The 24,511-nt window shown below is 37.1% G+C and overlaps 1 protein-coding gene across 2 annotated transcripts in view; it reads left to right on the top strand.

Moving 5' to 3' along the window:
• The first annotated feature begins 4,897 nt into the window (after nt 1-4,897).
• Nucleotides 4,898-24,511, top strand: part of GREB1 (growth regulating estrogen receptor binding 1) — a 53,803-nt gene continuing 34,189 nt past the window's right edge. For both annotated transcript variants that reach the window (XM_062488473.1, XM_062488472.1), the window contains exons 1-11: nt 4,898-5,233; nt 9,122-9,247; nt 9,972-10,148; nt 16,747-16,929; nt 17,200-17,343; nt 18,606-18,731; nt 20,635-20,757; nt 21,694-21,831; nt 22,008-22,193; nt 22,732-23,082; nt 23,785-23,913. In XM_062488473.1, coding sequence (XP_062344457.1) covers nt 5,068-5,233; nt 9,122-9,247; nt 9,972-10,148; nt 16,747-16,929; nt 17,200-17,343; nt 18,606-18,731; nt 20,635-20,757; nt 21,694-21,831; nt 22,008-22,193; nt 22,732-23,082; nt 23,785-23,913 — 1,849 coding nt within the window. In that variant the 5' untranslated portion in view covers nt 4,898-5,067. The remainder of the gene's footprint in view (nt 5,234-9,121; nt 9,248-9,971; nt 10,149-16,746; nt 16,930-17,199; nt 17,344-18,605; nt 18,732-20,634; nt 20,758-21,693; nt 21,832-22,007; nt 22,194-22,731; nt 23,083-23,784; nt 23,914-24,511) is intronic.

Genomic DNA, 24,511 nt, shown 5'->3' with positions numbered 1-24,511 from the left:
TAACAGAGAATGAGTAGGAATTTCTGGCAAAGGTATACATGGTTTTATTTAAAGGTTTTACATTGCACTTAAAATGTAATGGGCCAAGTGGGGTCTGCTGAACTGCCAAACTTTAGTCATATATGAAATATAGAATGACTAGAGACTTCTCATTCATCTGACAGCTTTACTGCCAAGGAATAAATTACTTCCCTGAAGAAGTGGATTTCAATCAACAGATCCATAAGTGACTGCTAATTCTATTCTTGTTGATATTGGTAGAGTTGGTCTCAGCAGGGGATTGTAATTTCATTTCTCTGCATCTTTTGAAGCTTGACGTTTTCTCTTTCTGGGTAAGACTAACAGAAGAAAATCAAACCCTTCTTGAAGATTATAGTGAGAATCATTTTTGTAAAATGTTGGTCTGGAAGTAATCTCAAATGAGGTGATGTTTCTCACGCTCCAGTATTATATCATAAGCATCAGTCTTCTGAGCACATTTTTCCTCTCTTACTGCCAAGTCAGTCTGGCAGAATAGTGAGGAAACAGATTTGACTTCCAGAAACAAGTGTTTTTCTCAGAAATTGGCAATAATCCACCTCTTTACAATGCTTCTAGGTGGTTTTGTATTGACAGAGAAAAAGCTTTGTAAATAACTTCTACAAGTGATAATTTTGTGGTACATAAACAACTAGGTTTGTTTCTGGAAGAATAATTTTTGATTTGTTCTTGCCCATATGTGCTACAGCTGTATTACTGAATGAAGCAATTGAAGGAGAGATTTCTGTGTGCCAGAAATCAATTTTCTGTTGTAATGTGTTGGCATTGCTCTGGTGCTTGTACTCCCTCTCTTCAGTAGTTCCTAGACACACTTCAGGAGTCACGATGGACCAGTGACTGTTCCCAAAGCACATTTTGGATGGAGTAACCTTATTATGAGAGTAGTAGTAAAGACATGACCTATGATACTATACTGGGTCTCGTGTGTCTGAATATCAGGCTCTTTTAGTTCTCCTGAATCAAGAATTTTATATAACCTGTGGGAATAGATTTTATGTAACCTGTGGGGAATGGATTCCACACAGTATCACTTCTACATGACAGACATTAATAGAGGAGATTAAAAATAATTTATTCTTCCAAATCCAAAGCTAGAGAAAACACTGTAATTACAGATAGCTTCATGGAAATAAATGAGTAAATTGTGATTTTTCAAGGCTGGACTGAAGCCACAAGGAGGGTTTTGCAGGATGTATCACTACCATTAAAAAGAATCAGTTTTGTGCTGTTTCCAAACTTATTTTTCTTCTTGTAGTTATATTTACATATGATTCCCTACCCTAAGATTTCTTTCTTCTTAGACTGATGTTTTTAATACAGTTTTTAAAGAATAACTAGAGACTTTACTGAACTTTGCAAATATTCATGGGTGTTACTGGATGACTTATGTTCAAAGGGCAAAAGGATCACACAACTTTTCTGGTACTATTCTATTAACAAATTGTTAACCTGAAGTAAATAATACTTTCTCCCACCTCAGAAAAAAAATAATAGATAACCTTTTAGATACCTAAATCCATTGTCCATGCAAACAAATCCTTTATTTCTATGCAAGTGAAAAACTGCCTTTTGTCATAGTGATACCAAATTCTGTTGGAGAGCATGAGAACATCTTGCTATTCTCCTCTTAGAAATGATACAATAGAAATTACTCTGTTAAACTGTTTCAAAGGAATGAAAGCTGGCTGCTCTAACTCAGAAAACATATTCACATATTCAATGAAATAGTAATGTAAAGTAGCAGTGTCAATTATATTGTGTAATGCAAAAACTTGCATCTTAATATGAAACATTCCCACCTGTAATAATTTGTAAGTTGTATCTAAGGTTGAATTTCTTAGTAATCAACCAGGTCTTTCTAATTTCCCACTTAATTACCTTATTTTTAAAAGTCAGTGTAACACAGCCCACATATACTCCTTAGTTTCTTCAGCTTCTGCTTAGGCCAGTCTTTATTTATCAGTCTATTTCAATGGGAGTTATTAAAAGCTCTGGATTACTTCACAGGCTCATAGCAGGTTTTCTTAAACCCTGTCTAGTTCAACTACTGTTGAAGTTGACTCTGTATGTGACAGACATTCACCCTTAAGAAGGTTCCCATTTTTCTTAATCACACGGTCCCTGTTTACCACTGAATGCTGACAGTTCCTTATTTGGAATTTGAGATGCTCCTTTCAGTGGCTAACAAACTTTTACTCACATTTTCAGATGCCTGGACTCAGCATCTCTCTTTGCCAGCATTTTCTGTGGGTTTCTAAGGCATTGGCCTGACCTTCTTCATTTGTATGTTCAATTTTTTCTTAGGCTTCCAAGTTGCTCAGAGTGGGTTTTTTTTGTCTTTTTATCATGCTTTTATGAGGCTCCTCGAGGTGCAGCTTTTTGCTTTTTTTCTCTCCTTATATTTGCAAGTATTTTTCTCTGCATGCTCTCCATGGAAACTGACCATGTGATAGGGAGGTGGAGGTGCCCTTTGATTTATCAGTAGATGGGGTCGAGGGCTATCCTTCTGTGTCCATGTATTTTTTTTTTATTTTTTATTTTTTTTTTTTTTAATTTAGATCCAGTCACAGTCTAGGTGCGTGGCTTGGACTTCCACAAGCATTTGAAAGTTTTGCCTGTGGCACCCAGTGGTATCCAAAAGAAACATAAATCAGGGCTGCGAGTGCCGAGTTTGTTGAAGCAGGGACATGGGATTCAGTTTTTGCTTCCTGATGCCATAGAGTCAGGAATTGGCAACTCAGATATCACAGTCTGAGCAGCTCTGAAGAAAGGAGGGGATGACAACTGTTGTATAGTTAGTGGGAAATGGTTTCTCCCTTGCTTGCTTTAGAGAAGTAATTTCTCTTGGAATTGAGAGTCAGTGGGACTCTGAACAGCGGAGACTGGTGCTGGCAAAAAAGCTCCTGTAATGCCCATTTTCTGGTTCCAGGGGTGTGCATTCGGTAATGAAAAATGGCTAAAAAACTATTTATCTTCCAAAATAGGTTCCTGGGTTTATGATTGTGTTTACATTGATTGTAAGATCACACAAGTACCTGGGAGCTTACAAATCCAGAAAGGATATTTTTGTTTCTTTTTTACCAACGCATTCACAAAATTAAATTAGCTGCCTAATAGACAAACATTCTTGTGTTGCAAAGGATTCCAAAACCCTCCTCTTTCACAAATAATATAATCTTAACTGATTCCTTATCTGATTCCTTATCTGTACCATCACGTTGATAAAGATGCTGGTTTCTGCCATCCTCAGAATTAAATACAGAGCTTCTCTTCTAACCACTCGTGGGCTCCCTAAGTCCCGAGCAGGCACTCAGCATTGAATGTAATTCATTTCAGAGCTGACCTGCGCTTTCCTGCATATACCTTTGATAAGGCTTGTTAAGGACATTACTGATGTCAGGCTTTCCTCATTGTCTTCAGCTGCCTTTGGTGCAGGGGGAAGCAGTAGTCAAAAGGAGCCAGAGGGTTCCTGTCAATGTGGGATGGGAGCTGTAATCTGATTTCTGTGTGGGAAGAGAAGATGTAGCCTGATTTCTGTATTAGCATTGAACGTCTCTAATAGGCTTTGCAGCTTCCCATTTACCTTTACCAAATGGATATATCAGTACTATTCAGTGCAACCTATCACTTTGATTTTGTGTATATGCATGAATATTTTGTCAGTAGTGACTTCTTTTAGTCTAAATAATTTTCTTCAATACTACCTCCATTGTTTTGTACTTCTCATTATGGTTCTATTAATATTGTGTTTATCTATTATAGCAATGTTATGTCATGTAGTACTAGCTGTACTCTCTATACAGTATTAACATGATTATAATATCATTATTAATATATTATCATATTATCATTAACATGACTATTAACAAACAACTACACTAAAATATGATTATATATGTAAAATATGCTTTACCAAGTCATAAAAAGATATCCAAGTCAACAAGTTTGTACGTTCTTCTCTCCAAACCCCTTTTTTCCATGACAAGCAGTATGTTGGTTCACAGTGGTTTTCCTACAGGATGCTTCCCAACAGGCTAATTTCCCAAGCAGTGTTCAGTGTTTAGGAATTACTGCCACAAACAGGAAGCGTTTCATGCTTTCTATTCACAGTTACTTGAAGAGGGTAAGGACGTGGGGCCCAGGGCAAGAGCTACTTTGTAATAGGGGAAGAAAGCTGACATGGCTTTTGGTTACACCAGTTCATTGTGTTCCTGTGGAAAGTAGGCGTCAGTTAAATCCATGGAATATTCAGCTGGAATAGACTGCCTGCTCAATGACAGAATGAATAAATTACATGGTTTCACTACAAGTAAAGTCTGAATAAATAAGTGAATGCAATATCAATGCATGTGGATGGATAGTGTTTCATTCTAACTAAAGAAACAAACAACAAACGAAAACAACGACAACAACAAAAGCTGTGTTTTACAAAGAAAAATACTGTTTAGGGTGAAAAGTAAAAGTTCTATTTCACCATCTCTGGGTTACAGCAATGCTACATTATTTATGAGAGAGCACCTCTGAAAGATATGTTGGACTGCTTTAGCCAGTGCTCAGCCATGATGGACCATGCAAAGAGAAATACACAGAACTGTGCTGTTGCCCAGATCATTTATTCTGTTCAAATTGCTTAAAACAGAAAGGCTGTTTAACAATAGATTGATGACTATTGAAAATACATCTCCTCAATTGTTATATAAATAGATTTCTAGTCACTTTTTCAAGAAGGTGCCAAAACTTGCTGCCTTTCTGCTGAATTACAGAAAGCTGTTACTTTCAGATAACTTCCTGTAATTTAGCAGCAGGATCTGCTCAGTGACTGCTGCAGACAATGTTCTTTGCCTTTCTTTGTGGACAATGAAGCATTTCTCTTTACTATGAGAAATGTTGAGCCTGGCATCAGCATGCAGTGATTGAGTTCTGAGTGCTTAAATTATAATATCTTTCTTTTCTTTTCCCTTCTTGTTGTTTGTTTTTTTGTTTATTTTTTTTTGTTTCATTTTGTTTTTGTTTGTTTGTTTGTTTTTAATGGAGAAGATGGGAAATTCTTACGCTGGTCAGCTCAAGACAACGCGGTTTGAAGAAGTGTTGCATAATTCTATTGAGGCCTCTCTCCGCTCAAACAACTTAGTTCCCAGACCAATCTTTTCTCAGTTGTATTTGGAAGCTGAACAGCAGCTATCATCACTGGAAGGTAGGAAAAAATTGAATTTCTGTTTTTGTCAAAGGCAATTCTGCTATTTGCTCAGCCACAGCTCAGCATATGCATTTTAAATAATAATATGGATAAACATAAAGTTTTATTTGGATTTTTTAATGATCTGCAAATAAATATGTATTAGAATTGGATTAAAAATACAAACTGCATTGTAATTTATTTTGACAAAATTAAACCACTTGCTCAGATTCATCTATACACATAAATTGAAGTTCTAGGAATTGTTCTTTTACATTTGTGGAGAAGTCTTCAGAGATTTGTAACATAAATCTGTTACCCTATAATTTATGATATACTGCTGAAAGTCATAGTAAATAGTAGAAAACCCATAATAGATTTATAAAGCATATATGCTAAGACTGATTTTCAATGTGCAAAAATACAGAAATTGTTTTTAGCTTTTGAGATGGTTTATATTTACTTCAGGAATGATATTTGTAGTTATTTTGTTGGAGCAAAGGTAAACATTTAGGATGTGTACTCTCACAAACCCTGTGTGAGTTGGTACTTAACACATAGGATTTCTTACTGGATTTGTGTGTGTTTTTACAGAAGCCTGCTTTCTCAGTCACACAGTTGAAATGAACTGTATGGATCTGATAAGCAAACCATGATGCAGTTTGGTGTTCAGTGACTGTTATTTGTAGCAGTCTCATGGATTCCAGTGAGTTTACTGGTGTGTGCATAACATTGGCATGGTGGTGTAAGGTTGTGTTTAATAATTTGATTATTTAGTTATTTCTGTCAAGAGGGTGGAGTTTCATGTCTTTTGTCCACGTCTACTTTCCCTGTCATACTTCGCTGCGGTTGCAGTGAGAAATGCATAGAGGTCCACAGTAACACACACATGCATACAAAATCAGGCCAAGGAGTAGTAACAGATAAAACTATTTTTCCCAGATTAAAGTCTTTGCTATTGCCTCACAGCGACAGCTGTGACTATTTCTTGGAAAAAAAAAATCCGCTCACACATCATTAGTAATTTTCTCTTTTTTTTTTTTTACTCATATAGGACAAAATAATGAATATACATTAATTATTTAAATATATGTGCTGCTTATTCCCTGCACAAAGTGATCCTTCTACCAAACCCTTCCATAAGGATTTAATAAAATTCTATGGCAGCTGTGATGTCACAAAATTGATTATGACATCAGTTGGGAAAGATGCCACAGGAGCAGATGCATTGTTCAGGAACAATAGTGCAGTTTCACACTCCTGTAGTTTCTTTTTTTCTTTCATGACTTTTAAAGAACTTTGCAAACCTTGAGGAGCTGATTCTGTGTTCATTGTAGATAATGGAAACAGAATTGAAGTGTAATTAAAAGTCTCATAACAGCCTGGCAGAGACCATTCCTTTAATTAAAGTTTCAGACAAGGGGAACTCTGAAGAGACCTATAATAGAGTGCCTCCTAGGTTGCTCCTCAGGTGGAAGAGGTCTTCAAGCTGCTCTTATGTACTGCAGCCTTGTCAGAAATTGAATCTTCCACTTCTAGCTGCATGAATCCCTGTGCTCTGGGGGCCAGGAGGCCCCTGAATCAGAGAGACATCCTTGGAGTCTTGTGCATTGCTAATGAAATCCTTTACAGGTGGCAGCAGCTCATGCTTGAGTACTTTCTCATTTACTCTTTCCACTTTTGAACTGAAAATGCTGCAGCTCTCTTACTTCTTAGTCTCCACTTCCATTCTCTGTTTCTTTCTTCAGTCACCTGCTATGGTTGAACAAACTGCACAGTTTACCTCTGCCCAAAAGGGAAATAAAATACATCCTGTTCTGTTCACTTCATCTATCCATACATTCCCATTTTCTCCCTTTTCATGAATTTTGCTATCATTTGGATTGTCCACTGTGCTAATTTAATACATAAACCTAACAAAAAGGAAAAAAGAAATTTAGTCACTTTTTTTTTTCTTAGTTAGATTTTTTGCTGGTGATCAAGCTGGGACAGCTCAGCAAAGGCTCCGTTATGTGTCAGAGCTGGCACAAAGAGAGAGGGAGAGAGGGAGGGAGAGAGAGAGGGAGAGAGGGAGGGAGAGAGAGAGGGAGAGAGGGAGGGAGGGAGGGAGGGAGGGAGGAAGGAAGGAAGGAAGGAAGGAAGGAAGGAAGGAAGGAAGGAAGGAAGGAAGGAAGGAAGGAAGGAAGGAAGGAAGGAATTTCTTGTCTAGGAGCAAGGGGAAGGAGAGGAGAGACAGCCCTTCGGCGTTGCATTTGGATATTAGTCAAGATTATGTCATATCATGTAACTTACCCTTTACTTAAATAGCATAGATTAAAAGCTTCACTTCTCCCTTCATTCAATTGCAGCATTTTTTTCTTTAGACCATGCCCTTAAAACACTTGTGTTTGGTGTTCTGTTCTTAGTTGTGTGCTTAATGTTCAGAGTTCAAAAGTAAACACCTCCTTCAAATCCTCTTCTAGATTGGACTGTAAATCTTAATGACCTTGACAAATAAATCTTCAGATTCCAGATTTACTTTCTCCTCCCTAGTTCTCATTTCTCCTATAGTAGTTGTCTTGCTGATTGTACAATGATTTGTCAGTAAAATAAAAGGATATTTTGAGGAGGGTCATAGGAAAGAAAAGAGAAACCCTTGATATCCTATGGGATTCTGAGTACCTGATCCAAAGTCAGTTGAAGCAAAGAGAGTATGTCCAGTTGACACTGGGCTTTGGAGGATATCTTCACTGCTTCGCTTTTTTTCTGTAGACACCTAGAAGCCTACAAGACTAAGACATAAACCCCACTGGGTTCATTTAGTACTTATGCACTGTCTCTCCTGTATGTAAAATGTTCCTCAGTCCTGTCTGTAGAAGCGTTTTCCCCATTCACCAGTTAATAAATGCTCTCTTCTGCTTGCCACGTTTGTCCCATTTGAGTGTATGTGAGCCATAAGAGGGGATGAAGCCATTGGTCAGTATGTTTCACTGGAGCTGTTGCATCATGCATGAAAAAAACATTGTCCTTTGGGTGGAGAGAAGGAAAGAGGCAGTCTCTAGTTGAAGGGGTGAAACACACAGCAATAAAGCCCTCTAAACACACCTAACACATTCTACAACTTGAAGCTTATATCATGTATTCCTCTCCAGCATTCAGTACTGCCTCCATGGTTCCTCCTGGACTACCACAGTCCAAGTACACGCTGGTGTGGATAATCTTCCTGAACATCTGCCTCTCCTTGACACTGTACTGTGTCAGTGCATTACGTGGAGCTCTGGATTCTTGTAGGAGACAGAAGGGCTGAGAATTAGGTGTTCTTGTCGTGGCATCATCTGTGGTGAAACTAGTTTCAAGCAGGAACTGTTTTTTCAGTGTCCTGTACAAAGCCAAGGACATGGTCAATACCTAATTAATAAATTCTGTACTTGGACTGTAGCCAGGATATTTTAAAGTGACAAGAAGTAATGACTTTGGGTTTTATTGGCTGTTAATATTATAAACAAAGGATACAGTTACCCTGTTTTGATCAGCAAGAGTTCAAGCATTAGAAGCTAGTCCCCTAAAAATTGTGGACTTGTCTTAAAATAATGTGGTTTTAAAAATTAATAAGTTGAGGCTTCTTTCTATTTGTCCTTTAAGGTGTTTTACTTTCTCAGGTGAACTTGAGTCATGCTTTTGAACTTCTTTTGCACAGGAGCTAATATATTAATTTTCTTAGTGAAAGGCATTCTATCATAAGCATGACTGGAAGTTGGAGCTTTAAGGAACAACAACTATCAAGAGCTGGCAACAGTAAAGTAATTGTCAAGAGGAGTGAATCCAGTTTGCTGTAATACTTTCTGTTACTGGGTCACCCTGTTCACTCATTGGTTTGTTGCCAGCATTTTCTGTTGTCGAAGTCATTTATGCCATGATAATTTGCAGCAGGCAGCAGAGCAGATAATGAGGAAGAAGAAGAGGAAGAGGATGAAGAAGAAGGCTCAGAATCAAGTAGTCCTCCTGTTTCTTACCAGATGAAGCCTCCCCCAGAGGGATGTTGCACTACTGATGGTAAGTGTACAAACTGTGCTGTCAGAAGCATTTGGCCTACTGAAAAGGGTAGAATTTGGGCCATTTCCCCTATAATTTGTCAGAATGAGATAATCTATATGATAGAGAAATCCTAAAAATGTCCGTGTTCATTACCTGCCAGATAAAGCTGGATTGCTCTCAGTTACTCTGCTAATTGACAGGGTCTTTGTTCAGTGTCAGATAAGCATATGTGTTGGAATGCCTGGCACAAGGTCAGAACTTCTGTTCTCTTAGGAAACAGCTTTTAAAATGTTGAGTTTGCTGGCATGGTATATGCAAAAATGAGTGTGATAATTCTTATTGCCTTATCACCACTCTTTTCTGTTTAAAGTGTATCTTATTCTATGAAGCTGTAAAAAATATTTGAAAACCCAGGAAAAGATGGTGAAATTCACCAGATTTTAAGAACTGTTTTCTCCCTTTTTGAATGTCTGACCTAAGGTACGATGATAGTGATGAGTCCCATAAGTATGTAGGTTATAAACTACCACCAAGAGAAACTTCATGGTACATTTTTGAATTTTTGTTTGCTTATTTGGCTGAGCAAAATGCAGGGGAAAAAATTATCTTTTAGTATGCCCTTTATCTTAGAGGGTAAGACTTCCTTTTTCATTAAAAATATAGGAAGTCCTTTAATGAAGACGATTGTGAGCAGGAAACAAAAACATCTTGTCAACTTATTTTAAGTTGATTTTTTTTCTAGGTTTCTGCCAGGCTGGTAAAGATTTGAGACTGGTTTCAATTTCTAATGAACATATTGAGGTGCCATCTGGATTTTTACTTGTTGGTGCAAAGTCACCAAATTTACCTGATCACCTGTTAGTGTGTGCTGTGGATAAAAGGTTCCTGCCAGATGACAACGGGCACAATGCCCTGTTGGGTAAGTTCAGCCTGCAGTAAGTGGATTCTTCTGTGGCTTCACTTAATAGCTAATTGTTGAGTTCAGCAGATCTTATTTCTATTCCACATCTACAGTAATGCTCACAGGTCACGCACAAGAAGATAACAAGTCAGAGCTGGCTTTGTTTGCTTTGGAAAGAAACAGAATGAGCCACTTCATTAGAGATGCTTCATCACCTTCTGTCCATGAGTCCAAGGCTAAAGTCATTATTTGACTGGTGCATGTCCTAGTTGCTGGAACTGCACATCTAGTAACTGGACCGGTTGAACAGATAACTGTGTCTATTTTAGCTTTCCAAACACAGATGTGTACAGGCTGTAGGCCTGTCAAGTGGAAATTTCAGGCTCTTATATACATGTAAACTGTTTAATGATAGTTTAGACTACAAAAAATTACATTTTAATTTACCTATTTGACATAGGGATAATATTCTCTGCTGTATTTGAACAATAGCCTGGGTTTTGGATCCTAACCTCTGACATTTTGCTATCATCACAATATAAATGAGTGATTTTAAGTTGAGTTTTTTTTTTATATGTGCAATCAGTTAATCCTGTGTGTTTGAAAAACACTCCTAGGAGGATGCTTCAATTTATTGTGTGTAATCTACTTAAAAGTTTAACTTCTGACATAAAAATAGGTCCTTCTATCTATTTTTATTATAGTCTTTCTGATTGCCATTATCTTCATCCAAATCAAGCCAAATAGTGAAGATCTCCAACCATGTGAATTAATTAATATTGATGTTATTAAAATGGAATATTTCTTATATTGGGAAAGGTGGTGCATAATTGGAGGTTCATATATATTGTTTTCATAGTTAACCAAAGAAATGATGTGTCATATATTTGTGTACCAGTCTGAGCTTTGAATAGCAAAAGGGAAACATTTCCCAAGAATTTTAAAAGCTTTTTTTTTTTCACAAACACTGAGAAATATGACACAAACTCAATTGTTATCTCAGTTTGAGCAGCTCTTCAAGGCATTTAGGTTGACAGTGGGGTGTGAAGGTGCATAAGGTGATTCTATGTACAGTAATTTCTTTTCCTATGTGATCTTGTAGAGTTGGATTGGTCACAGTGCATTTGATCAGTGATTGTAAAAGAATTAGGAGGGTTGTAAATCACCCACATGTTGTCATTTTAAAGATAAAGACAGGAATGTTGTACCACTCAAGTAATTCAGTGTTAGCACTATTAACAACTTAAGCTCCTTAGGCTGTTAGCAGAGAGGAAGTAGTGTGTTTGTTAATTGCGTGCTAAACAAGAACAGAAAAAGGCAACAGGAATGTAATTGGGAGTGTTTTATGCTACTTGCATCCTCAGTTTGCTTATTTAATACATTTTAGTTTCCTGAAACCATTTAAATGCTTATTTTTTGACTATTGTACACTTAAACCCCAGTGAACCATGTTCTTTTGCAGAGAATTCTAGTAATTCTGTAGTATGACTTTTATGTATTCTACAACAAGCTCAAAGATAAAATAACTTGTGTATTTTAAGATCTGAAGTCTTTATCTTCAGTTGGAGATGAAGGCGGAGGTGGAGCTAGAATAATGTTCCTGGTCCCTAATTTAATGAAAGAAAAGGAAGTATCATAATACATAATTTAATAACAAAATATCATACTAACATAAGGATAGTGTATTATTTGTACAGTAGATCATACTGTGCATAGAAATGATTGTTTGATTCTGGTTTTCATATGCCAGTGCAAGTCAAATGGGAAATAAAATTAGAAGCAGACGAGTAGTCTTGTGGTTTCAGACACATAGTGGGATAAAAAGCCAGAACCATCATTGCTTTAAATAATCTATTAATGTAGCACAGGGATCTCTGTCTGGCAATAGGTTTAAATTGAAAACATGTCATATGAGGAAAGGAAGCTATTTAGAGTCTTGCTTTTCAAGATAGCATAGAAGCCTTATTTTTGGTATTCTGAATTTAGGCAGTACTCCATGAAACATCTTGGCCTTTTGAAACAGCATGGAAAGTGGTCTCTTCAAGCCTTTGTAAGTTTGGAAGGAAATTGAATTGGATTTATTTTGAATTGAAATTAGCTGTAATGAGTCAGAGTATATGCCATGCTTTTAGTAAGGCTTGTTGGTGATACAGACACAGCATTTGTAACTCTTCAACATTAATGGTTTTTTTGCCAGATTTTGTGGTTTTTCCTCTTAATATACTGTATTTTCGTAAGGCAGCTGTTACTCAGTACTGTTGACTTTTTTCAAAAGAGTTTTTTAAAGAGAGAAGACACCAATGAGTCACCCAATAGTTTAATGATTTCATGTGGTCTGCTGCATATGTTTGTGAAGCTGCCTGTGGATTGTACAAAAAGACCAGAAGAAAGCAGGAAATGTCTCAGTAGTCTCAGGGCCAGATTTTGACATAAGATCTTGTTCCCATTTGGAGCTGTTGCTATTCCTCTGGGGCATGTGCCATTTTATTGATAATGCTATGAAGTTGTCCTGCCATCAAAGCAGATATATTTGTGGTTTGAAAGAAATTTCTGATGGAGGTTGTTTTGTTTTTCAGTTTTTACAATTGACTTATTATTCCACAGGAAGGCAAACCTCAACAGTTTCTGGAGAAGACTACATTTTTGACAAGGAAAATGTGTTCTGTCTCTAGGCATATTCATCATATGACTCTGTTAATCATGTTAGATCACAGGTTTAACTGCTTTGCAAAACAGATTCAGGTTTTTGCCTTTAGGAAGTGTTTCTTGGGTTTTATGCAGTCGAAAGGAATGATGGAGGAAGTGATCTGTGATGGTGAAATATTTATTGTTTCCTAATTAAAGCAGCAAACATGTATCACTCCCAAAGGTTTTTTTTTCTCTTCTTGTTTTGGATTTTTTTCTAGTTCTCACTCTTCAGGGGAGTCTCTCATGATAAACAAAACAGCTATTCACCCATCATTTTCCAAAAGACCAAACAGCTGCCTACTTTCCTAGCAGGAAACAAGAAATAATTTTTTAAAAATTTTTTCCTGTGGGTCCCTGAGGTCAGAATGACAGAGGAAAAGATTAGTTTGCGTGCACTGTAAGCTGTATGTAAGATGAAAACATTGTAGTATAAGATCCTGTGACTTCTTCTTATAAATATGCTATGATCTGTTGGGCTTTTGTAACAGTACTCGGTTTCCATACAATGGAGCTCTCCAGCTTGACCATATTGATTTTATTAATTTTTTAAAATTAGGACTTCAGTCATCAAATGAAGTGGTACTGAGTAGGTGGGAAAACCATGGAGCATTGTCAGTGTTTGTGTGCCTATTTCAGTGAGTAGAACTGAAAAGAAGAAATACGTGCGGTGAAAATCCTTCTTTGTTTAAGCAAGCTGCAAACTCCACCAAAATATTAATGTCAATTAAAAGCCTGTTACTCATTTAAAAGAGAAACAAGAAGAAAATTCTCTGACACTTTATGGAAGATTTGATTTTGAAATGTTGAGTGGATGTCCTTCCATTCTGAACTCCTCTCTTTATCCCTGCCACAAGCTCACTGTTGATCCAAAGGAACCCTTTTATCAGTGAGAAGGTAGGTCAGGTTTCATAACCTTTTGGTCCAAGGTCCTTCTTCAGACTGCAAGGTCGCTGCTGTGGAAGAGCTTTTTAAATTATGGACAATTGATCACTGTGATGTGAGCAAATCCAAGCAAATGCATATGATAAATCACATACAATCAAACACCTTCTGATTAAACAAACTTCACAGGGGAGCAGCCTTTAGTCACAAGTGAACTGAGCTTGGTGTGAACCAGTGACCGAAAGGTGAAAGGCTTTTAGCCCCTAAACTCCAGGCATTGATTTCTAATTCTCTTGTGAAATCAATCCCATGACATAGATATATTGAGTCACCTTATGGCTGCCCCAGCTCCCCTGACCTTTGTCCTCTCTATAATGTATGGAAGAATATTTAATGCAGCTTGTTTATGAAACAAGCTGTCCCCTCTGTCAGCTGCTGCCTTGGGCCATGGCATGAGAAGGGCATTCAGAAGAGGATGATGAAATGTTTGGGTTCTCAGTGTTGCTTAATCTGCCACATAAAATGCTCTGAGCAGGGTTGGCAGAACCCTGCAATGAGAAATGACTGAATGGCATTTTATTGCACTGGAACTGTAAGAGCATGCTGTGTTCTATCCATGGTGTCAGGGCTGAGCTGGATTAATGAAGCAAAAGCTGTCACCAAAGAGTGCCAGTCAGAGGGAATGGGATGGAAAAGGGGAGATGGCAGGAGCTTGCAAGAAAGGACTGAGTCTCACTCAGAGGGGCTGGGGAAACCTAAGGTGAAAGATAATAATTTGGCTTAAAGGAAAATTTAAAAATAAACTTATAAAATGTCCTCCAAGGGCTTTTCAGAACAAGTGAACAATTTAGATCTGTTTAATCCTTACTGGGCCTTACCTGTGTGCTATATAGAGTGTAAACTAATTTTCCCATAGATGATGCAGAGTTAAGAATAGGTGATTAGGACTAAAGGTTTTTTTCAGTTTAAAGTTGTTGCTGCGTCTGGTTTGGACAGATGTAATTTGCAAAAGTGATTTGTAAATCTGAAGTCCAAATGACAAGGTTTTGTGTCTGTTGTCCAACTTGGATTGAACACATACCTCAACATTTGACTTTGTCAGGCTGCTTTGTCAAAACACTCTCAGCAAAGTGATAAAACCTAAAAAGTGTACTTTTGTGAAAAAAAGAGTAAATTTGAAAATATGTCTGGTCGTGTAAGTAGCAACCAGGCAAAAATTGCAGTGCTGCTGCTGTGATGCTCTGTGTGCTGCCAAATATATGGGAAGTTTTCATTTCCTAGAAAAAGCATTTTTGATTATTTCTTAATTGGCATAAAATGCGTACAAACTCCACAGGTTTTGCCACATCCGTTCTAATTTTGTTTCCTTTTGTTGTTGCTTTTATTGCAGCTACTCAAGGCTCTGTGATGTTAGACAGATGCTTTTGTGCTGACTGATATAACACAGAGGATTCTGCAGAGTCATGACTTGTCCTGATTTTATGAGTCACAATGACTTTTATCATCCTACTGACTAGGATCAGAGGGATAATAGGCAGCTTTCAATGGTTGTTAGCCACTTGTTCCCATGGATACCAGACCAATCTCCACATCAACTTTAGTTTTTAATAAATTCTTCTGAACCTTTTGAAAACGAGTGGAAGTGCTCAGGTTGAAAACCAAGCAACAGGTGTTTACAGAACATTATGTTTCAGTGCTTGTACTTTACAGAAAGAAAAAACAGTTGACCATTAGTTTCTAAATTTAATTTGTTTGAGATATCTGATTGAAATAATAAATTTCATAAATAGCTCTAAAGTTCAATTACCATATTATTGATACTTTATTCCAGTTTTTTCTGTTCAGTGGTATTGTCCACCTTATGTGCAATACATTTCCTTTATTTTTACCATATTTCACTTCCTGTTATTACACATAAAAATGTGCATTGCATATGATTAAAACGAAAGAAAAGATCATACTTCAGGTCATGTGTAGGGAACAGAGAGAAAATTTCCATGGGCAAGATTATCTTTTAATTGCCCAGTATAGGACAATAATAATAATAATAATAATAGTAATAATAATTATTTTCAGATAGTTGCATTAGTCTGATGGAAGATGAACATGTCTTTAGAAATACTTTGAAAAATGTACAAATAAATGAAGAATCTTAAAGCAGCTGTGTGAGCAGTGCCCTTTATTTGCGATTTTAATGACATCAGCACCATGAGGCCCTTGTTGAGGCTCAAGCTGTGTATCTCAGAATGAGAGGAAATGGCAGCATCTCTGGAAATGCCCCATCAAGCCTGAGTACAAAAAGCTTTACAGGGGAAGGACTATGTCTCTGTTGTGTCTATAAAGTTGCAGACACTTTGTTCCTGTAATCATAAATAGTTTCAATTGCTGTGAAGTGCTGACACAGTCCAGCCGTAATTTGACAAAGCTGTTTTAATTTAATAGCCCAGGAATGCTTTAGTATTTTCTCCTCTCTAAAATAGCATCTGTAGTAGGAACTTGATATTTAAATATGTTTATATCTATTTAAATTTAGTAGGTTAAATATACTTAATTTCTTGAGGCTTAATTGCATATTTCATTGAATTGAGTGAAGTGAAATTGAATGATATGTCAATGAAAAGTGAAAGAGAAGTGAAGCATGTACGTGCTGTGGTATTGAATAGGGCTGGGGTTAAGCAATTGACTCAGTGCTCTTCAGTCAGAAACTTCATAGGGAGGTAATAAATAGGAATTGTGACCTTTTTCTATGGGAGAAAATGAAATTTTCATTTTTCTTTATTTTTCTTTGCTTCTTTGAAATTATTTGTTTTCTAGACATGAGGCTGTGTTTTTGCAGTCTGTTACCTGAAGTGCAATACGCTTTCTGTACAAAGTGCAAATACTTTTTTTGAGGAAGACGTTAATAAAAATTTCACTCTCTGGAAAAAAAACCAGTCAAAACCCCAAAACATAAATACAGCCTTTCCTCTGGAAAGAGTCATGTTTGAATGTTATTAATAGTGACCCATCTATCTCATTGGATTATGTGTATTGTTTATTTTAACAGGTTTCTCTGGCAATTGTGTTGGCTGTGGCAAGAAGGGCTTCTGCTACTTTACAGAATTCTCAAATCACATTAATCTTAAACTGACCACTCAGCCCAAGAAACAGAAACACTTAAAGTATTATCTGGTCAGGAATGCCCAGGGAGCTCTGACCAAAGGATCTGTAATCTGCTGGAAAGGGGCAGGTAAGATAATGAAGCTGTCTTCCTCGAGCTCTGGTTTTCATCATCCAAGCTTAGCTACCACGGGGGCTGGCATCTGTGTAAAGCCTAGGAGAGATCATTTGAAAGACTCTTTAAAGCCAGGTGACTGCTAGAGCAGCTGTAAAAGCCATTGTCTGACCTAATACGAGCCTGACGTCTGCAGACATTGGTGCCTTTATTCCAAGTGTAGCCTCTAAGCAATTCATGTGTGAAATTATCAGAAAGATAAAGAAGGTTCTTTTTTTTGTTAAGAGTTCAGAGGCCGGCAGTCTTCAACCAGTACCTGCTCAAGCACTTTGTTCCAATTGCCAGAAAGTTCAGGCCTCTCAGGAAGCACCTCCAGTGAGCCTCTCCCACCTGCAAATCCCAGTGCTCCAGCTGGGACTCACCAAACAGGTACTTCTTAGAAGGAAAACAGGCTGGGCTTCCACTTCCACTTAACTCTTCTGTGCTTCTGTATTTGGGTGTACTTGTGTGAGCGCAGAGACAAACAAACAAGTAAGCACATTGCCTAATAAAACAAGTTGAATAGAATTAGAGATCTATTACAAAGAAAACAGTTATACTTTGAAGGCTTCTCGCTGTCCATTTATTCATGCCAGGCTTATGTATAAAAGGTTAGCAAAGAGTAAATTGATATTCTGCAGCTTGCTCACAGTTGAACCAAACCAAAATGTTTTTAAAGAGCTCTTATTTCTCAGGTGTTTTTCCAGCTGTCACTTGTCTGGTCACAGATGACAACTGTTACAGGATCCATCATAATTTTAACATTTTTGTATGATCCAGTCTATTTTATACTATGACCAGTATCCTTTTCAAAACAGACATCATACGGGCATCAACCTAAAAGTTAGTGGACCTTTTCTTCTGCAGAGAAAAGTGACTTTAATATTAAAAAACAAACTAATGGTCAGTATCTGTAACTTTGTATTAAAAATTCTTTCTGAGACCTTAACTTTTCCACTAACTTGACATAAACAAAAGGTGATAGATAAGAGAGGCTAGAGTGAAGTCTCTGAGCTTGTTCAATAATGAAAACAGCTCTACAGTGTCTAGTGACTATAACAAGTTTATCCTGGGTTTTTACACAAGGGAACTGAAGCACATCTCTGGTGGTTATATTCTACTCACTGTGTGAGATAGAAACCTGTTAAATAGTTGTGATCTGGAATACTGGTGCCATTCCAGAACAAATCATAAATTTCTTTATGATAACAGATTTCCTTTTTTTTTTTTCTCAGATGTTACAAAAAAGCTACATTAATTACAAGTCTGTTAGACTTGAGGACATCTCTTGTTTTTTAATGCAGCATACTTTAAAAAATCTTATGAAGAGAAAGATTGGAATGGTGGCTTAGTAAATTTTAAACATCTCCCTTTTGCCTGGCTCTTGAGTAAACTTTATGTAAGAGCCAGGGTCATGCAAAGAAGCTGCAGCTTCTGACATGTATTTAACTGAAGAATCAGATTTTGCCCAGGCACTTAACTGGGAGTAGGAGGTCAGAAGTGGATTGTTTCATTCAGCATTGTATTCACTCTTGGGCAGATCCTGATGGCTATATTAAAGTAAATGTTGAAGTGATTGGTTTGTTATATCAGCTGAGGATCTTGACCTAGAAATGTTTGATGCAAATACTTTGGGGGTTTTTTCTTGTCAGCTGCAGCCATGGATCACACCCCTTCAACAGCTGCATTCAGCTCAGCAGTTTATAATGGCAAGGAATCACCTAAACAGCAATTGATGAAAAATAACCTGCCTGCTCTGACAAGACCTTCAGTGTTAGGTATTTGTATGGATTTGTTGTTTAATAACCCTAAACTCTATACGTATAACAGAAGCATTGAACAAGTTATATCATAATTGTAATTTCCTGAAAGAAGTCCAAGTCCTTTCTGATCACAATACTGTTTTCTGTATTAATTTCCAGGGAAAAAAAAATCTTTGTATGTTTTCGGCCACAGTTTTGTTAAAATTCATAATATTGACTGGATTTTTTCCTTATATGTATATATATTTATATATATTTTTCCCCCTTATATTTATTTATAGTTCATTCATTTAATAGAGACGCAGACCAGATTGTGAATCCAGGTTCTTAAAGAATGTGTCAGTTTGCATCAATTTCACTAAAAGATTTTGTGAAGGGAATTAAGAAATATTTATAAGTAATCACTCATAAGATGAATCCTATTGCAGTTCCTATTGAGCTGTTGCAGTTCACCTTGGGATGGAGAGCTAGACTTTGGCAACTGGCCCCAAATTCAAGATGCTGACCTCACTGTAGCATTATTATCATGATTTTTCTTATTTTTTTTCTGTCACTAACTGTGTCACTGGCTCATTTAAGGAGAAAAATTAGTTTTCACTATGGCTAGAAACAAACTGTAGCTCTGTTTTAAGATAAGTCTTCCCATGTTTCCCAGCTGGCATTGCAGACAAATTCTTCTTCTCTGCCCATTCAGGCTCTTAATCTCTCTTTTCCATGCAGCAGCACATTATTGCTAATTCATTTCAGAAGGATTAATTTCACATATCAACATATCTGCAGGGAAGAGCGCAGCATTGTCAAATAAAACATCCTTTGTATTGCTCTATCTTGTGACTTTGTCCCAGCGCTGTGCCAGGAAACCAAGTGAAAGGATGAGCAGCACAAATGGCCAAAGGCTGCCCTCGCGTGGTAAAATGTAAGGGACAAAGTCATTAGAAATCCGTGTATGAGGGTCTGCAAGAGAACAGTCTTATAGATCTGAAGGTCTCAGGTTTATCTTTAATAATTTTTTCGAAATTAAATCCACAGTTTTAATACGAAATTCTTATGTTGCCTCGTGTTTCATGTGGGACTAACTGTTCCTCCAGGAGGTACAGCCTTGGCAGGGTGAAGCAGTGTTGTGACCTCTGTGTAGTCATGTCCAGAAACAGAAATAGCTCCATCCTGCAAGTTTCTGAGCAATTCCTGGAGGACCACTGACTCACAATAATTAGAAATACTTGATGTTAGTGGAAGCTCATCTTCCTAGGAGTTTGCAGGAGGGCGCAGGAGACTCAAGAAAATGATGAAAGAAAATTAAAGAAATTAGTCATCAGGATCTAGAGAAAGTTGCCTTTACAGAAAAAAAAAATATGAATCTATACATCTGTAGGAGGAATGTGTAGAAGTAGTTTGATAGGAGTTAATATGGAATAACATAAAACCAAAGATGGAATCAGCAAGAAGTGGTAAAAAATCTTGTAAATGGGGAAATTGTTGAAAATAACTCAGATGTTTATTACTATTATTCTGAAACCCTTGGGAATATTATTTCTCAATAAGTTACATGTAACACTGTGTCATGTGTTTGGGAATGAAAGAAGCGAAATGCCCACAGTCTTGACTTTAAAATATTAATACTTTAAAGGATTCTTAGTATCGCTTACTGTACTTATTTTGTATTTTTCTTAGTAGAGAGAAAGCATTGGTACAAGATAAGGAAAATCTGGATATTTAAGGGTTCTCTGCACCAGAAATTTCCAAGAAATTTAAGCAGGACACAACAAAGTAAAACAAATGGCACAAAATTATTATATTCATAGACTTGACAGTTTTCTACTATCACACTCATTGAATACATTCAGTCTATCAAAACATATTGAATTACCATGAACAAACCTATATGCATTTTATTCTAATATTTCTCTGAACCATTCAGGCACATTAACAAATTCAGGGCCTCCAAAAAAGCGTCATAAAGGTTGGTCACCAGAATCTCCATCATCCACTGAAACTTGGAACTTGCAGCTCAATCCACAGGCTCCAAACAGAATTAAAAATGGTAAGCCATACCCAAAGTAAGGATTTTGTTTCATTATTCAGAAAATAATGGGGGAAATTGGCTTTATTTTAAAGACACATGCAGATTCATGTGAGAGATTTCTCTGTGCCTACCTAAGTACTTTAATTCCATTGCTTTGTTTTTGAGGATCTGAGGTTAATTCTCCTTATATTCCAGTCACTGAGTCATTTACAAATCCCAGCAGATATATGGTCCATTTTTAGACACCAAAACACCTTTGGAATATTAAAATTAGTATAATAACTCAGGTCCATAATACCAGTACCATCCATTGTTTCAATTATTTGTCATAATATCCTTGGCACTCGGATTTTATAGTCTAGATACACAGAAGAGTGACATGCAGTGAAATAAACCCAGTTTCCCCAAAATGGGGGAAACTTCTTCTATTTCTTTTAATGTACTATTAAAATTACTGTACTATTTACAGTACTTTAATGTACTATTAAATAAACTGTTTATTTTGCTATACTATATTTTACAGTAAAAATACCATAAAGAAGTTATGCCTGAACCAACATTGAATCTTATTTTTTTCTTTCTTCTTATAGCAATAAAAACTGTTTAGAATGAGTGAAACTAAATATATCACACAGAACTCACAAATCTATGGAACTACACAATATCCCATAAGCCTCTCTATTTATGCATTCATACCTGGAACGGTTTGTTTATAAACATTTCAAAATCTTTAGATGGATATGGCATGTCCAATGTTGCAGTGACATAATTAGTTCTCCAAGACACTCAGCATAATAGTGTGGGTTGTAGTAACAGGCCATGAGCTGTTTGGTGGAGCCATAAAAAGCAGGTAATACTGATAGTAAATGTGGGTATGAGATGATGCTGAATAATGTCTCTTTGAGAAAGTCATTACCACACCTAACTCCAGTAATGATATGCCTAAAATCTTAGATGGAGGAAGCCTGTCATCTTTACCACATTCTGCTTTGGTGGGACCAATCTCCTCTCCAATGGTGGGCTCAGGAGAACCAGTCTCAGTTCCTGACAACTTGCTGAAAATCTGTAAAGCAAAACCAGTTATTTTTAAAGGTAAACCCCCCAACCCCACAACAAGGCCTCTTTTTTTTGCATGAGATGTAAAGATATATCCCACCCCTAAACACTATTAACACTATCCATTTTAAGAGGCTGAGTATTAAAACTGTTTAATGCACATATGGAAAACGATAAAATTAATGTGATGTATACATACATTTATTTTGTAGGTCATGGAAACTTCCCATATCTTTGTGGGAACATTAATGATGTGATAGTGAGTCCTTTGTTGTACACCTGCTACAGAAATTCACAGTCTTTATCTAGAGCATATGAACAGTATGGTGCATCCACAATACAGCCTATTTCTGAGGAAATGCAGCTGTTACTGACTGTCTACTACCTTGTTCAACTAGGTAAGATTATTCTACATCCAGATAGACTACTTTGAACATATTACATGCAGGCCAGTGAGAAAGGGAGTATTAGGACAGGACAATATGAAATATGAGTCTTTGATAATGTGATATTAAACTATTTCATTCATGTTTATGGAAGAAAATGAAGTAAGTATGTCTTGAAGGCCAAAGATTGAATTATAAACATACCAAGTTTATTTTTGGCTATCATCTGGGACCTCAGCAATGGAAATTAAAGGAAAGAGCTGTAATTCACTGTTCTTGCAGACAATCTGTGGTTTAGAAGTAGTGTTATGCTGAGACAGACAGCACTCAACCTCTTAAATATTTCTAATTACTGGTACTCAGGTTCAAATTAGGGCAGCTTTATCTGAGTATCACAAAGGCATTTCAAACTGAAAAATTTGCTTCACATCTGCAAAAGGCAACAGAGTCATGCATGCAGAAATCTGAAGCATTGTTTAATTTTTTTAATAAACTCAACAGTTTTGTTTAATTGTTTTATAGTATTTCCCTCCTAACGTTTTTTTTTTAGCTGCAGACCAGGTCCCTTTGATTGAGGATTTGGAGCAAATATTCATGCGCTCCTGGCGGGAGTCCCACCTGTCTGAAATCCGGCAGTACCAGCAGGCTGTTCCCCAGGCCTTCCCCCAGGTGCCCAGCCACATCACCCCGGTGACTTCAGCCCAGCTGCCCTGGCTGGCAGGGCTGGCAGCCAGCTCCTGTAATGACAGCGTCCACATCATTGAGTGCAGCTACTCCCTGGCGGAAGGGCTTTCAGAAATGTTTAAGCTACTCATTGAAGGAAAATTAATGAAGACAAACTACGTGGTGATCATATGTGCCAGTAGAAACCGAGCAATTGATTCCTGCATTGTGATAACAGGTAATGTCCCACGGATGTCTCCTTACAAACCAGTCATTCAGTGCTATGAAGGGTGTGGTTGGAGTTCCAGTAAGCTGCCTCACAAAGCAGAGCTTTGACCAGCCAGTCGAAGTAATGGGCTTTGATGAACCCAAGCTGACAGTGCACACTTGGGTCTCTCCCCAGCAAACCACTCTGCCTGCACTGCCCATTTTCTCACCAGAGCATCTCAACCAACATGGATGCAAACAAAAAATAGTGAGTTGCAGAACACACAGTGCATGAAGGTCTCCTGCTCTGTGCAACTGGGATATTACGGCAGAGAGCCTTTCCTTAGCTTCTAAAAGATGATCATTCAGTGTCATTCCCTTCAACAACCTGTTCCCTATTAAATAAATTCTCTGAATGGCCATTCAACGATTCATTGTGATTGTAAGATAATTGGCAATTCATTTCAATGTTATATGTTCTTTTTATATCCTGTATCAACAAATACTTTCTAAACTGGGAATGAAATACAAAGAATTGTAAAACATGAATCTATTTTACATTTGTCTGGTGCATACATGTGTTGGAGACAGAAAAGACCCATTTCTACAAATTGTGTGTGTGTGTGTGTGTATGTTTGTGAGGTATTCATTTAGTTGTATTTTTATTATGACTTGGAACATTCTTAACTTTAATTTGAAGTGTTTTAAAAATTCCTTTTCTTTTGTGTTTTAGGAAAGTATCAGGCAAGAGTTCTGTCTGAGAGCATGCTCAGTCCTTCAGACTACCAAAAAGAAGTTAACTATCAGCTGGTCACAGGGAAAGTGGAAACTCTGGGGTCCTTCTTTAGCACACTCTGCCCAGGTACCTAACAAATTGTAAAGAGGCATGTTTCCAAATCCCTGAAACATTTAAATATCCCTGAGAAAATACATGTGCTCATTTCCTAACCAGAATCAAGACACTATTAGAAATACATGAAAAATGCAGGACAAAGCTGTGGAAGTACAGTTGAATTGAAATTCCACCTAAAAGTGTCAGTTTCTAAAATCAGTTGGTTTCATGAAAATAGGTCAGCAAATATCTGAGCTGTGCAAATCCATCCTTGTATTATGTAAGTCCATATGCATATGAATGTATAAATTCTTTTGCCTTAAGCATTTAGACCAGAACAGATCAGAACTATTTTATGAAAGGTACGAGTTGCCCCTACAATTTACCATACTTTGAGCTTGATTGTGTTGCCTGGGACAGAGAGGAAAATTGCAGAGAGACAGGGTTACTGGATCATTTTTTAAGTGAGTGTACTGAGAATTACGACGGGCAGGATTATCAAACCATATAGAAAATTAAACCATATCTCACAACTAGGGTAAATGCAGTATATTTGTCAGAGTTAATGGGATGTTACAGTTTTCTTTGCCATTCATATCGCATTGGTAAATAGATCACAAGAACCCTT

This window comes from Cinclus cinclus, chromosome 3, assembly GCF_963662255.1.
Source record: "Cinclus cinclus chromosome 3, bCinCin1.1, whole genome shotgun sequence".
Lineage (NCBI taxonomy): Eukaryota > Metazoa > Chordata > Aves > Passeriformes > Cinclidae > Cinclus > Cinclus cinclus.
The sequence above is the reverse complement of the archived record's forward strand: the minus strand, read 5'-3'. Positions and strand labels throughout refer to the sequence as shown.